Source organism: Heptranchias perlo, chromosome 23 (assembly GCF_035084215.1).
Source record: "Heptranchias perlo isolate sHepPer1 chromosome 23, sHepPer1.hap1, whole genome shotgun sequence".
In the NCBI taxonomy this organism is placed as follows: domain Eukaryota; kingdom Metazoa; phylum Chordata; class Chondrichthyes; order Hexanchiformes; family Hexanchidae; genus Heptranchias; species Heptranchias perlo.
The window spans coordinates 21,766,161-21,781,328 of NC_090347.1; the positions used below are offsets into that span (position 1 = coordinate 21,766,161).

General features: G+C 38.0%; 1 protein-coding gene across 5 annotated transcripts in view; it reads right to left on the reverse strand.

The window, feature by feature from the left end:
- Window positions 1–276: 276 nt before the first annotated feature.
- rbfox3a (RNA binding fox-1 homolog 3a) overlaps window positions 277–15,168 on the reverse strand; it is a 139,108-nt gene continuing 124,216 nt past the window's right edge. For 2 of the 5 annotated variants that reach the window (XM_068004513.1, XM_068004510.1), the window contains exons 10-11: window positions 11,914–11,992; window positions 8,501–8,545 (exon numbers count right to left, since the gene is read on the reverse strand). In XM_068004513.1, the coding sequence (XP_067860614.1) occupies window positions 8,501–8,545; window positions 11,914–11,992 (124 nt within the window). Of the gene's footprint in view, window positions 1,337–4,806; window positions 4,883–8,500; window positions 8,602–10,547; window positions 10,621–11,298; window positions 11,377–11,883; window positions 11,993–15,168 lie in introns of those variants that run through there. The other 3 variants (XM_068004508.1, XM_068004509.1, XM_068004511.1) reach the window with 3 other exon arrangements.

Here is a 15,168-nt window from a genome sequence, read left to right on the forward strand (position 1 = left end):
AACATGTATATAAAAATAACAAAATGCTGTACTGCGCAATTATCATTTTATATATTGATATGTTATTGTCTTTATTGTATGTTGCAACAAAAAATTCAAGTTATTTTTTAAGTCTTGTGTTTTGCAATAAATATATCACTGTTGGAATACATGGATCAACATTTCTCCCAATCCTAGAGTGCGGCATTAAAAAATATTCCGAACAATTGTTTTTGTTGAAGAAAGAAACAACCTTTATTAAGGATATTATTAATTGAATCACATTAGAAGCTTACATAATGACAGAAAAAGGAAGGCAGAGGTCTAAACTACAGCTCTCTAATCAGCAGGTATCTACCAGAGCAGCAGCAGAGAGCAAGAAATTAGGAACCAACAGCATATAGACAGTTAAAAGCACATGAGGTACTAACAGGATATTAAACAACATGCAGTTCCAGGACTGAGAGAGCACTGAGGAGACAAGGGTTGAGCAAAATAGTCTTTAAGACTGAGATGGAATTGCTGACTGTGTGGTTTGGAAAAGTGATAGTGTCGTGGATTAAGGAGACTGGATAGCTAAAGGCCAGGCAAAGCTAGGGTTCCTCAGGCCAAGAGGGCACTAGAAATCCAAAGTTTGAGCCATGAAGGACCCTAGGACTGAAACTAGGACATCACGAACTCAGCGGCATAAGAACATACCCCAGGCCAAGGCGGCATCATCGTGCCAAGGGCTGGTCAATGGGACAGTTCTGCAGTTCAAAAGGATACTACAGTGTCATGGCCTGGGCAAAGGGAGGGAAGTGGGAGGAACGAGGGCCTCTAAGTCCTGAAACGTCAGGCTGTTTTAAAATCTTTTACAACACAACCTGTTTCCATTCTAGGACACTGAAAGTCCTAAAAAGAGATTTTTTTTTTGTTGAAATTTTTACAGTTTTTTTTTGCTCAACTCTTTGTTTCGCCGCTATTTTGTTGAGAGCTGTCAGTTCTTCTTACTCCCATTGAAAACAACAAGAATGATTCAATGCATAACAAAAATGCACTTGACTGGGCAATAACACTGTTATTGCCCCAGAGACATTCCCATTATTTTCAATAGGAGGGAAGGTCAGGGTGTGTTATAATCTATTGCACAAGGGTGGCAGCTAAAGGGCTATATACAAGTGGAGTTATAAAAAGGAGGAGTTTGAGCGTACACATGGTATACAACGTACAATTCTTTTCCATATGGCAGTACTTGCGTACGTTCCACATCTTGTTTGCTGTAGGTGTGGCACAAGGTTCTGTATTCCCAGAATCCGTAGATTTCAGCTTCTGAGCCCTTCATTTAGTACAGTGCACCTGTGTCATGCCAGAGTCACTGGAATATAAGATGAAGGAAAGAACTTGCACAGTTTGGCTTGGAGATAGTTCTGATAAATTTATTAGACAACATATCTTTATTAGAATGAAATAGCAATCTATCCCCAAAGTAACATCTCGTGTAGCAATGTTTCAAGCTTGATGGTATAGATGGACTTCTTTTTGCATATATATAATATATACGTATTTTTCCACGTGAGGGATAGGAATATGCAGCAAAGAGATTTTTTTCTCTCTTTGCACCCAGCGACCTTACTGAACATTTTCAAGTTATGACTAGCTCAGGTCAGATGCAGAGTAAAGATCCACCTACATTGCACCTCTGGTGCACCTCAACCCCAGTCGCTACATCCTTTCTGAGAGAGATAGCTGATTAAGAACCAGTTGTGCTCTTCTTGAGTTTATAGTAATGGGAAGCTAGTTTGAAACTAACCAAACTCACTGACGTTGGGGTTCTGAACAGCTATGAGAGATGAAATGACCTTCATCCCTCCCTCATATTTGGCCTTGATTTGAACCAAGCCCCAGAGACAAACTCACTGTACACCCAGCCACCATCAGACAAAGGAACATCTTTATTCTCCCTTCTACCTGGGATTTATTTGAACCCTAGTCCCACACATAAACAGACATTGTTTTAGCACACTACAATACACAGTCCTCCATATATAGAGATGTTCTATATTATTTTTAATAATATAAATAAAGCCAGGACATAGTAACTGTAGATTTGTATATAGACTGTTCTGTAGATTTAATGGTTTATATATTTGAAAGACAGCATGTAGCCCTGGAAGGGGATTGCTAGCTACTAAGGACAAATAAATACACTTTAAAAATTGCAGATTGCAAACAATTAAAAGGGTGTTTTGCAACCCCTTTTCATTGCAGTTGCCTTTGAACATTTTGCAGCAAATAGATGCGACTGTAGTTTATCAAAGTGCTTAGCAAGAAAGTGTTTAAAGCAAACACTAATCTCAACATATTTCTAGGAAATACATATACAGTAAATCTTTTAAAATAGCTTGAAGATGTAAATGGAATGGCAGCAAGGAAAGGTTAATATTAAGGACCCTAGTAGAGTATTATTACATTAGATTAACTCTGTTGACAAGAATGATGAATTTCTGTACAAATCTGTTCCTGATAAAAACTATTTTTGTACCAGATTGAGAAAGGGAGAAACAAGAAATACAACAGAAATTTCAGTTACCTTTCTCTGTCAATTTTTGTATCTTTTGCTATTTGCAGTGTTCCGAAAAGATACATTAAATTTTGTGTATTTGACAAATTAAAACACACACTAGGATGCTTTTTCTTCTTGTGGTGTTATAGAGACAAGAACTTTACTGTGTGCAGTTAAGACACACACAGGGCAGCAACTTTATACTACACAGAAACAGATTACAATGTATGCAAAGGGGTGAAAGATAAAGTACATTTTCAGCAGTGGACCGAGCTGGGAACTCAGCAAAAATTTGTGAGATTAGGTGAAAATATTCCTCATATCTCACTACCCCTCGGTAGACTATCTTACAAACATGAATAGGTCATTTGTCAAAATGTAAAGATTTAATTTTAATTTTAGCTATTTTTCTTTCACTATATTATCCAATGGATCCGGTTACAGTGAGATCAAGAAGTTTGCAGATGATACAAAAATTGGCCATGTGGTTGAGCTGTAGACTGCAGGAAGATATCAATGGACTGGTCAGGTGGGCAGAAAAGTGGCAAACGGAATTCAATCCAGAGAAGTGTGAGGTAATGCATTTGGGGAGGGCAAACAAGGCAAGGGAGTACACAATAAATGGGAGGATACTAAGAGGTGTAGAGGAACAAAGGGACCTTGGAGTGCATGTCCACAGATTCCTGAAGATAGCAGGACAGGTACATAAGGTGGTTAAAAAGGCATATGGAATGCTTTCCTTTATTAGCCGAGGCACAGAATAAAGGAGCAGGGGGGGTTATGCTAGAACTGTATAAAACGTTGGTTACGGTACAACTTGAGTTCTGCCTACAGTTCCAGTCACCATATTACAGGAAAGATGCAATTGCACTAGAGAGGGTACAGAGGAGATTTACAAGGATGTTGCCAGGGCTGGAGAATTTTAGCTATGAGAAAAGATTGGATCGGCTGGGGTTGTTTTCTTTGGAACAAAGGAGGCTGAGGGGAGATTTAATTGAGATATATAAAATTATGACGGGACTAGATAGAATGGATAGGGAGGGCCTATTTCCCTTAGTAGAGGGGTCAGTGACCAGAGGGCACAGATTTAAAGTAATTGGTAGAAGGATTAGAGGGGAGCTGAGGAGAAATTTTTTCACCCAGAGGGTGGTGGGGGGGGTCTGAAACTCACTGCCTGAAAGGGTAATTGAGGCAGAAACCCTCAACTCACTTAAAAAGTACTTGGATGAGCACTTGAAGTGTCGTAACCTACAGGGTAATGGACCAAGTGCTGGAGAGTGGGATTAAGCTGGATAGCACTTTTTCGGCAGGCATGGACACGATGGGCCGAATGGCCTCTTCTGTGCCTTAACTTTCTATGATTCTATAATGGTTTGGTTGTTGTATTATGTGTGGAAATGTGGAAAACATTTCCAACATTATGACAGCCCACACCTTTAATAAATAGAGGATATGCCAACAGTCAGCCATTTGATATGACACAAATTTCTGTAAACAAGGCTAACTGGATAACTCCTGTCACAACTGACTGGTCAGGCTCTCAAGTTAAGTTAGTTAACTTATCACGTGGCTGCTCTGACACATTTTACTTGTAGCAGGTTTATAATTTAAAACTATAAATGTGAATTTTTGTGGTTGTTCACCAAAGGAAATCAGTTGAAAGTGCCATGTGATGTTAGTTGGTCTTTGTGATGTTATACCAGTGATTGTGAATTTTGTTGATTTTTCTCCACACCACTGTTCTGAACATAGTTAGCATTTAAATCTAATGGTTTAGAACAGGAACTGCATGTGAACAGAGTCCCATCCTCCCACACTATGATGGGTGTTGCCATATTGAAAACAATATTACAGGGGATCTTTCTGTACAAAACAATCTTTACTCATAAGTATCTGAGTCCTAAAATGAGAATAACAAAAAAAAAATAACATGTCTACTTTTCACTTTGTGCACAGTACACTGACATTCGGAATTCCTATTTTTGCCCCACCAGCAGCATATAGGTAGTTGGGATTGAGAAAAGGCTGCTGGAAAGTCAGCTGGGAGCACCATAGAAGTGATTTTCCTTAATGTTTTAATCACTAAAGGAAGGGCAAAGTGAGCAGAGTAGGATTTGCTCACAGAGGAACTAAGCTGAGTGCACTGGACATTTCATGTGGTTTTCCATTGGGGGAAAAAAAAATAATCAATGGACTTCTGCACCCATTGAAACAGGAGCCCAGGAAACAGCTCGGGAGGATATGCGCTTGTCTGAAACATATCGAGAGGAATGGAGACTTACCTTGTGTACGTAATCATCCGTCCATTCCTCCCATGGTCATAGTCTGGTATGGTCACGAACATTGGGCTAGTGTGCCCTGTCCGCATGTAAAGCAAAATGTATATATATTCAAATAGCGTTGTGCAGTGTACATGGGACAGTCACAGAGTTAAAATGCACTACCATGTGCACATATTTATGGATGTGCACAAAAAAGGGAGTATCAGGGCATAATTGTTGAAAACACCAGGAGTAATTTTACCTTTTGGCGACAATGTAAAATGGGCAATATTGGATCAGCTGCCTGTTATACCCCTCGCCCGACTTTCCTTTCTCAGGAGAGGGGTCGATCTGTTATCACCCATTTTACACTGTCACTAAAAGTTAAAATTACCCCCACTAACTCAAAAGTGGAAAATTAATAAATAAAGACAACAATGAAGATTTAACTCTAAGAATCATACGTGTATAAGCCCCTGCAACACATGTGACTATAGATGCACTGTTTTCAAAAGCAGGTAACAACATGCTAGGTAAAATACGAAAACTAAAAGTGTAGGCAAGACCAGATAAGATCAGCTGAGCTTCTGTCAAAAGAAACAGAGTCTCGTGAAGAAAATAAGCTCGAAGTAATGGAATTGTGTTTGAAGTAACAGCTAGAAATATATTCTTGAAGTCAAAATAATAGAGCAATAGAACTGTTAAAATTCTAGTCTGGGTTATGTTGAAGAGTTGATCATAAGTGTGGAGTAAATTTGTCGGAGATCATTTTAAAAGGTAATTAAAAATTCTGTTGATTGTTTTCCCAGTTTTAACCCCCCTTTAATTCTATCCAGTGGGATTTACAGCTAACACATAGTGTAATATATTTTCTACAGCACACAATTCACATCATATTTCATAAGTAAACATTTATAAAGATGTTAGCTATTTTCTTTTCCCCAAAAAGTATAAACAGTGCCTTTTTAAAGCTATTTTTTCTTTTTTTTGTAATATAAAAAAATGATCCATGGAATACTTATGTGCACATATTGAAAGTGTATAAAAGGATGAATACATTTCTTTCTAAGTCTGTTCCTACTCATTTTAATCTACGGATACGAAGACAATCATATGCTACTAATCATAATAAATACTCAGTTTTAAATACTTGAGTCAGGTTGACCTATAATACACCATATTGCAATGGTTTTGGAGTATAATTTAATAGAATATATTTTGGCAGTAAAAAAAGAAAAAGAAAATCAAAACCTAAAATAAACTACACACAAATTAAAAAAAAACTGTACAACAAACAAAACACAACACACGTTAGGGTAACTCCTCAGTTCTGATTATGTCGCCTTCATCTCACTACGAAACCTACACAACATTCCTAACATACTCTGCTCCAGTTAATCCTCAGAGATGTCAGATTTTGATAACATTCCACAAAACAAAATAGAATGTGATTCCATTTTTTTGGTTCATTCACACAGCCACAATCTCATATCATATTTAATAATCTAATCTCTTTACACAATTCACATTTTAGGAAACTTCCTCAGAGACAATAAATGATTAAAAAAATATAGAAACTTGCATTGGAAAGATGTTCAGTACTCTAGGGAGACCTCACAGAACTGTGTTTGTTATATATATAAAAAAAACAATACTTGAGACTAACAGATACAAAATTCCAAATGGGAAAGACCTCTTTTTAAGCTTATTGTTCATTAGCCTTCCTCCTATTTGAATGATGATTTTGCTAACAATTATAGATAATAGTTGTGGTTACAATATTAATTATACCAAAAAGAAACAATATACAGCTAATTCCTGTTCCAAATGTTTTAGACAGTTCTCTTTAGTTAACATGCCCATTTGAAACGTCAGAAGCCTCTTCTTAAGATGATAAAGTGCTTATCAGGCAACTGCCTTCCATTTAGTAAATTGCAGTTACATTGAATTTCTGTAAGTTAGGCATTAATATTTGCATAATTGCCTGCTGTGACTAGGGGACCAAAAATTCTGATCTTGAAAATTCATGTCTAATAAATCCCTGCCTCTTAGCTTCGCTGAGAGAGTCATATAGTTACCTAATGTAAAGAATTGTATTATATATTGTATTGTAATATTATGTTAGCCTATTAGAAACTTTTTGTGAATAATTTGAATGCCTTTAGAAACACAGTTAACTATACTGAATTACTAAATTAAAAAAGTTTACATTTCTTTTCAGGAGAATTACTTTTGAGCTTTTAGCAAGTAACTGAACCAACTTCAATTGCTGGGGTCAGCTTAATTTATTAAATTGTGTTGTTAGCAACTCCAGAATGATCTAAGGAAATGTGATGACAATTAATGAGGTGACAGCTCAGGAGACATATATAGTGTATTGAAGTAAATGAGGTTTGTATTAATCCCAAAAACAGTGAGGAAAAGAGGAATGGGATGTAGAAAAAGAGGCAATGCTGGGCAGAAGAACATCCTTACCTCCCTTATCAGACGCTGTACTAGCTATGTTCAAAATACCCTATTGCCATGTGGGAATTAAAAAAAAAATGAACCTAAGACCATCAACCAAAACATAAGTGCAGACAGTGACGCTGCCTTTTAAATTGACCGTTAGCTGTTCGCTGTGGCAAGACTGCCCTTTGCAGCACAATGTTACAATTTTACTACAAGTGAAACATTGCTGAACCATAGAAAAGCAGCGCTATTCAGTATCAGCTCAGCGGTTTGGTTTCTTCTCCAACCCTTTTAGTCACAGTGAGAAATGTTTACACAATGCCTCCACGGAAGAGGCATGAATACAAATTTCACTATGTCAACTGGACATGCTCTGCTTTATTGGCGAAAACTATGTGAGGAAGTTACAGCATTTTATCTTTTGATTTATGTTAAGAAACTATTATTGCACTGAAACTGATTGTTAAAGAAGTTAGACTGAAGCTGTCTATGAGAATAAACTGTTTCCTTCCTCTATCAATCAAATGAGACTCAAAAATGAATAACATAGAAGGCTTTTAAAAGGCTCACTTCACACAATCATGGTTATGAGGTGCATGTTTCAATCACAGTTCTGGTTGACACTTCAATCCACCAGAGACGCATGTGATGAGTTTTGTCAGTTTTGTCACACTGGCTAGCTGTTAGGTGGGAAGTCTGGTGCTGATAGAGGATCGCACCGTAATCTGGGGTGGGAATAGACGAGGAGAAAATATATGTTGTGTAGGTTTTTCTTTCTGACTATCACCTTAAAGCTGTGTACCCCATTTCATCCAGATTCTTGTTCATTGAACTGAATTTAAAAATCGACCATCCTGCAAATCTGATAGACTCACTTAAAAAAAAACAAAATTGAAAAAAAAATATTTCGGCCTAAATCCAGAGAGCTCTCTGGTTGGTGCGAATCTGTGAAATTGACAAGGATGCCAATTTCAAAAGAAAACAATGTAGCTGTCAAGTCTATTTTTTTCCTGTTGTTTTCTTTTAAGTTTACACATCAGAAATTTTTCAAAGTAGATTATACTGAGCAAAACTCAAGAAAAATTTGCAGTCACCACAGATAAAACATGTAATAAACACAAAAAAAACATCTGAGGTAAAAATATCATGTTAACCAGAGAGTGTCAGCACAAAACATTACTGCATGTCGTGCCGAAACCCCCACAGTTTCTGAGAAGACGTTTCTAGCCCTGCTGGGTTTTAGTGTGTCTCTGAGTTTCTCTTGCTAGTACGGGGTGAAGCGACTGTACCCTCCTCTGTACAGGCTAGCCTGCAACATCAAAGATGAAAAAAAAATCGAATAAATATTTTTTAATGTACGAAATGCTACAGCAACACAAGCCACAAATCTAATTAAGAGAATGAAGGGAGAAAAATCATCTTAATTAATGAAAGCTTTTAGCTAGCAGCTGCTCCGGAGATTTGCAAGATTTGAAACCACACACACGTCACCTCGGCAAATTTAAATCATTTGTCTAAACGAAGGCATTGCGCTGATGAAGCTCAAGGGAGTGGCAGGCTTTTTTTTTTCTCTCTCTCCGCAAAACGGCTACAGAGGGCTTTGCCGCAATCACCATTCATTAATCTTAATGTTTTCTTTTTTTTTTGTTGAGGCTCTCAAAATGGAAAATTGAATTTTTTTTCATCTGTGATGTTGGCTGCAAAGCTAGCTAAAAACGTGTATCAGTAGAAGTATCCACTAGAGTGAGTGTGAGAACTGAGAAAGAGAGAGAGACGGAGAAAGAGAGACACACACACACAGACAGAGAAAAGAGACAGAGGAAGAGAGAAACAGTGTGTATGTGTATGAATTTACCCCGACATTGATGATAATTGTGTAAAAAATATAAAGCCTAATCCCTAGATCTTCATATGCTAAACAGCTAAATGTATATATCCTTATTACTTTTTATAATAAACTTATATTTTAATTAATTCCCTAGTTGACATCCCTTCCTTAATGGCCTCCTTGCACTGATGCAGTGGGCACATAGGGCCCTCACCTACAGCACAGCTTCCAGTGCTATTGCCTATCAGTGGCATGGTCTCAGGGATTGAATTAGAAAGAGGGCTTTGTATTTTTGCGTTGCTGTGGTGAGAAGTCCCATCTGATTTTAAATGGAGGGAACTCATCACTGACAAGTAGGCAGGGTGGAGAGTCACCCACTATTGATATAGTTATTAATTGGCATTTCCTAATTCTTTTAAATCAGAATTCTACCGATTCAAAACTTAATCACCGTAATTCTATATTATGAATATAGTACCTTGATAAAAATGATAGATTGCACTTAAAAATAATATAAAGTAATAAGAAGTGAAATGAATAAGTATGCAGTAAAATATTCTAAAATAAAAGTTGCTAAATTTAGAGCAATTATACCTGTAGTTTAGGAGAAGCCCTCATTTTGCCCACTCGAAAGCTTAGTAAATCAAACTGTTTTCTGTTAGTGCTCTTGCTTCTTCTATGACATCATCAAATATTGTGTTGTTAGGAGAGAAGTGTCAGATGGACCATCTGTGAGGGGAATTGCCTAGGTTGGCCATTGAACATTTCCTTCCCTCGAGTGCATTGCCTAACAGTAGAAGTGAGTGACCAGCCATGGTTTGTAGCATCAATTTAATTTGTTTCTGACCTCCATGTTTCACCTGAACATGAAGCAGAACCAAGTTATATGATAGTAATGTTAATGATCTTTCTAAATCCAAAAAATGCCATAATCGTTTGTGTGTGGGCTTTGTGCATTTGTATAGCTCCGTGTACTTGAGATCCTGAGTATTTGACCACATAGAGGTCATGCAGCTCACCTGTTCCCTGGATAATAGAGTGAAGAAGATCCTTCCTGGTGCCAACAATTCTAGTTTCCAAACCTACACAAATAGCTTTGAATTATATCACTGGAGATCAGACCTGCCTAGATATTTACATGCACTCCACTTCTGTAAGCATAGGACCAGCATTCTGAGATGCTCCAATATTCTAGCCACTGTTCCAGGATTAGCAATTGCTCGATGTTCTATCTGGGCCGAGAGTATGGAATACAATGGGATATGTGGGAGCTTCTCGTAGCTTGTAGACGATGGGCAAAAATATTTCTTAAAACCAAATGAACGGTTGCAGTTGCACAAAATCCAGAGACCTTCCAGTTTGACTTTTTTGGACTTAGAAAACTCAGAAGCAAAACTGATCCAAACTGGAGAAAATTCTGATTGGATTTGGATTTGATTAAATCCGTTTGGATTTTGGGTTCAGTTCAATGCTTAATCCCTACCTGGTAGGCCAACCAAGGACTGGCATTGACGGCATTCCTGGAGATATCTCTGAGATGAACCGTCCCACTCTCTCTAACGAGGAGGATGCCATGGTTGCAGGAGGTTAACATGGGGGAGGAAAGAAAATGGGGGAAAATGAGTGGGGGAACAAGAGATTCTCTAACTGGACATGTTGAAATTACAAGACAAAACAGGCAGGAGGTAAGAAATTTTCCACTATTAATACTAATAGAAATACTAATGAGAAGATTATTCAATGATGTCAGAGACGAGAGAGGACCAAGTCTAAGTTAGCTAGTCTTTCAGTAGCCAGCAGATTGTTTAATAACAGATTTCTCCCAAACTACATAATTTTTTGGGTGTATCAGAATTTCTTATAATTACCTTTTTTGTTCCAATTCGAGAACCCAGAGGAGTTTACAAAGTCATTACTATAAAAGTCTAGGCACGTTCCCCCTGTAAAAGGTTAATAATTCACTTTCATTATCTTTATGTGTTCTTATGCATATATTTGAATCTGTGTGCATTTATGCTACATGTGTGGTCTCCAAAGCTGTGGGATACATTATCTGTCATCCCACTGCAATAGAATAGCATCTGTGGAAATGGCATTTTCTTCATGGGGTATGAACAGCTTTCTCATGACATAAAAAAAATCTTAACTGCTATCAGTATGTAAATGTTTCAACGTAATTAAATTTAACATTTGAATAAATGTAAAACTAGTTTATGAATCTCCATTATTATTACCTGGTTGGTATAAACAAAACACACATTGGGCGTCAGTGAGGGGTTGTAGTTTCTCCCAGTGCTTTCCTGTGTGTATCTCTGCGGATAAACGTACATATGTGACTTGTGCATCCTTTATGAAACAGATCTACAGATGGACAACCGCAGCCATTTTATCAGCAGTGATTTGTTCTCTCTTTTATCTGTAGGTTTGGTTCATATGTGTATAGAGTCACATACATCTATGGGTACACTGTTATACTGTAGTAACTATATCAGAAAACCTAGAAGTACCAACGGTGTTATCCATCTAAAGGTTCATTCCACAAAGGAAGGGCTGTACAAACATGTGATCGAATGTATGTTTCCTCTTGGTTTACGGTTCAAGCAGTTTTAATAAAATAGCTTAGGTTTTAGGGTCAGTGTTTTGCTTAAAGTTATAGCTGGATTTAAGATCTGAAAGTGTTCAGCTACTTGCCTATGGAAGTTCTTACTATGCATTAAAAGTACAACCTATGTGTCCTTGTGAGCATGTGCCGAGGTGCAGATGTATCTGCACAGACACACACCCACAAAGTACATGTTTGTGTTTATTTCTGTCAGTCACTAACAGTAAGTGCAGTTATTGATGCTTACCATGGTCCCAACACTGTACGTTGCAGCTGGTGCAATAGTGTGGTGGTATGGGTCCGCTGCTGCATAGACTCTGCCATAACTGAAATATAAGGAGAAGTACATGTAACTCACAACCACACTACGAATCACCAACTCACTTCTATTGGGTAAGGCAAACGTAGGACTAAGTGCTCCCATTTTGCTAGCACTGTGTTCACTCGAATCTGGTCAACAAATGCTGAGAATGATAGTGTTTGCAGTTCATGTTCTGACTGCCTCTTTTGCTATGACCAGCAGAGCTTGGAGTTGTGCAAGTCCAAGTAAAATGATAAGAAAAATGCTTCAAAGTAATTGTCATAACTTAGAAATAAAAGTGAAAACTTTTAAAACATAACAGATAGAATTTGGCATTGTACCGTAGCTCCAGTATCCCCAGCAGTTAGAAGGGTTTTGGGCTCAAACACTCTGCTTTGGCATTTCCTTAACTGAAATCTAACATCACTACTGAAATATTTAACAATGAACTGATTTTGATCCATTCCAAATCTAATGCAGTGTTTTTATTTTGCTCGAATTAACTGCTTTAATATATATTTATAATATTTCTCTGATGATTACAGTGGTGATGTGAAGAATTTTACCCCAAGGTTCCATTTACACAACAGAGCTCCAAGCACAGTACAGTAATCATATGGGAGAGACGTAGCTAACTATAAATTATCTGCTAGAGGGCACTCCAGTACAGAATTTTCAATTGAAATCTATTCCATTTGTGCATGTCCTACAGTTGAGTGCTATCACTGGAGGCTTTTCTATTGAACTTTCTAATCTTTTGCCACTTTTACTAAAAATAGCTGATGTATAAGTCACATTTTCAAGCAAGTCTTGCTTCTTTTCAGGAGTGTGATTTCTTAACTAGTATAATTTATAAACAGGTTAAAGACTTTGTCAAAATAGCACACACAGGGACTGTACATAATCGCTTCAACGAGTGCACTAAAAAGATTCTTGGGGAATTTCAATCCTAATCAGATTTTTCCTGAAAAAGAAAGTTACATACAGGGGGTAATTTTTCCACACTTCCAGTAGGGAGCCTCAACCTGTAAGATCGCGCATTGGAAATTCACGGCCCACGATTTTCCGATCATTCTTTTCAATGGCTTAAAAATTGAGGACAGTATTAATCTGAATTTCTGATACACACTTCCAGTGGGTGAGGTTCTCTATTGGGAGAGGGTACTTGTAAATTTACCCACATGTACTACAACAACAACAGCAACCTACACTTACATAGTGCCTTTAATCCGGTAAAAAGCCCCAAGACACTTTACAAAGGCATAATCAGATAAAAATGGACGCTGAACCAAAGGATATTAGGAAAAGTGACCAAAATCTTGATCAAAGAGGTCCGTTTGGTGAGTGTCTTTAAGGAGGAGAAGGAGGTGGAGAGGCAGAGGGGTATTCCAGAATGTGGAGCCTAGGCCTAGACAGCTGAAGGCATGTCCGTCAATGGAGGGGTGAAGGGAGAGTGGGATGCACAAGATGCTAGATTTGGAGAGATGGAGGGTTCTTGTAGGGGTTGGAGGGCTGGAGAGGTTACAGAGACAGGGAGGGGGTGAGGCCATGAAGGAACTTAAACACGAGGATGAAAATTTTAAATTAGAGGCGTTGGCGACCGAGGGCCAATGTGGATCAATGAGGACAGGGGTGATAGTTGAGCGGGAACTGATGCAGGATAGGATATGGGTGGCAGTTTTGGGTGAGCTGAAGTTTACGGAGGGTGGGGGATGAGAGACCAATCAAGAATGCATTGGAATAGTCGAGTCGAGAAGTGACAAAGACATGGCTGAGGATTTCAGCAGCTGATGGGCTGACGCGGGGGCAGAGGTGTGGTAATGTTTCGAAGGTAGAAGTAGGCGGTCTTTTTGATGGAAAGGATATGATGTTGAAAGCTGAGCTTGGGGTGTAATGGGACACAACCTGCACACTAATGTAAGGTTGCCAGAAGGGATGTGCTAGGCTCACCCGCTGGACTGCAATATTCACACTGATGCAGACCACAGACATTTCAAACCCAATTATGAACCTTGTAATAGCCAGTGTGGTGAATCCAGCTTATGTTAGTATCGTATTCTGATTTCAATGACTGATTGTTCCATGATAATTTTGAATAGGTTGAAAGGAGTTTAACTTGCAGTAAGCTATGTAAATTGAGTTTTCTCTGTGACCTTATACTGTATGAATATTAGTGGAAGAATACTTTACACATGTGTGAAATTTCATTACCTGCCAATTTAATAGAGGCAATAACTTATTTAAAATAAACATGTTAATGCCTCAGTTAAAATAGCAAAATAATTTGATAAGGCATGCTAATAGTCACACAGTGTGAATTTGGCTATGATTAAAAATAAATTTCCCTTTTTCAGGGTGCCACGTGGCACACATAAATATACATAAATGATTTGGACCCATGAATTGGAGGTACGGTGTCAAAATTTGCAAAATGTATCAAATTGGGTGGTATAGCTAATCATGTGCACCAAAATATAGAAAGACATAAATAGGCTTGCAGAGTGGGCAGATAAATGGCAAATTAAATTCAATACAGCAAAACGTGAGGTGGTTCATTTTAGTCGGAGGAATAAGGACATCGCTTAATCCTTGGATGGAAAGAAACTAAATGGGCTAGAGAAACAAAGAGATCTGGGAATAGAGATACACAAATCGCTAAAAGTCGCAACACAAGTTGATAAGGCCAGAAGGAGTGTGAACAAAGCACTGGAGTTCATTTCTAGAAGAATAGAATACAAAAACAGGGAAATAATGTTACATTTATACAGAACATTGGTTAGACCATACTTGGAATATTGTGTGCAGTCTGGTCTCCATACTACAAAAAAGGATATTGAAGCACTAGAGAAAGTGCAAGAGGATTTACACGGATGTTACCAGAATTGAGAGGATGCAACTATCAGGAAAGATTGAGTAGGCTGGGGCTCTTTTCTTTGTTAAAGCATAGATCAAGAAGAGATCTGATAGGGGTCTTTAAAATTATGAAGCGGTTCAATTTGGTGGATGTGGAGCAACTGTTTCCACCTGTGGTTGAGTCCAGAACAAGGAGGCATAAATATAAGATAGCCACAAACAGATTAAATAAAGAATTTTGGAGGAATTTCTTTACACAGAGAATGGTGAGAATGTGGATCTCACTGCCACATGGAGTAGTTGAAGCAGATAGCATTGATGAATTCAAGGAGAAGCTTGATGCTTACA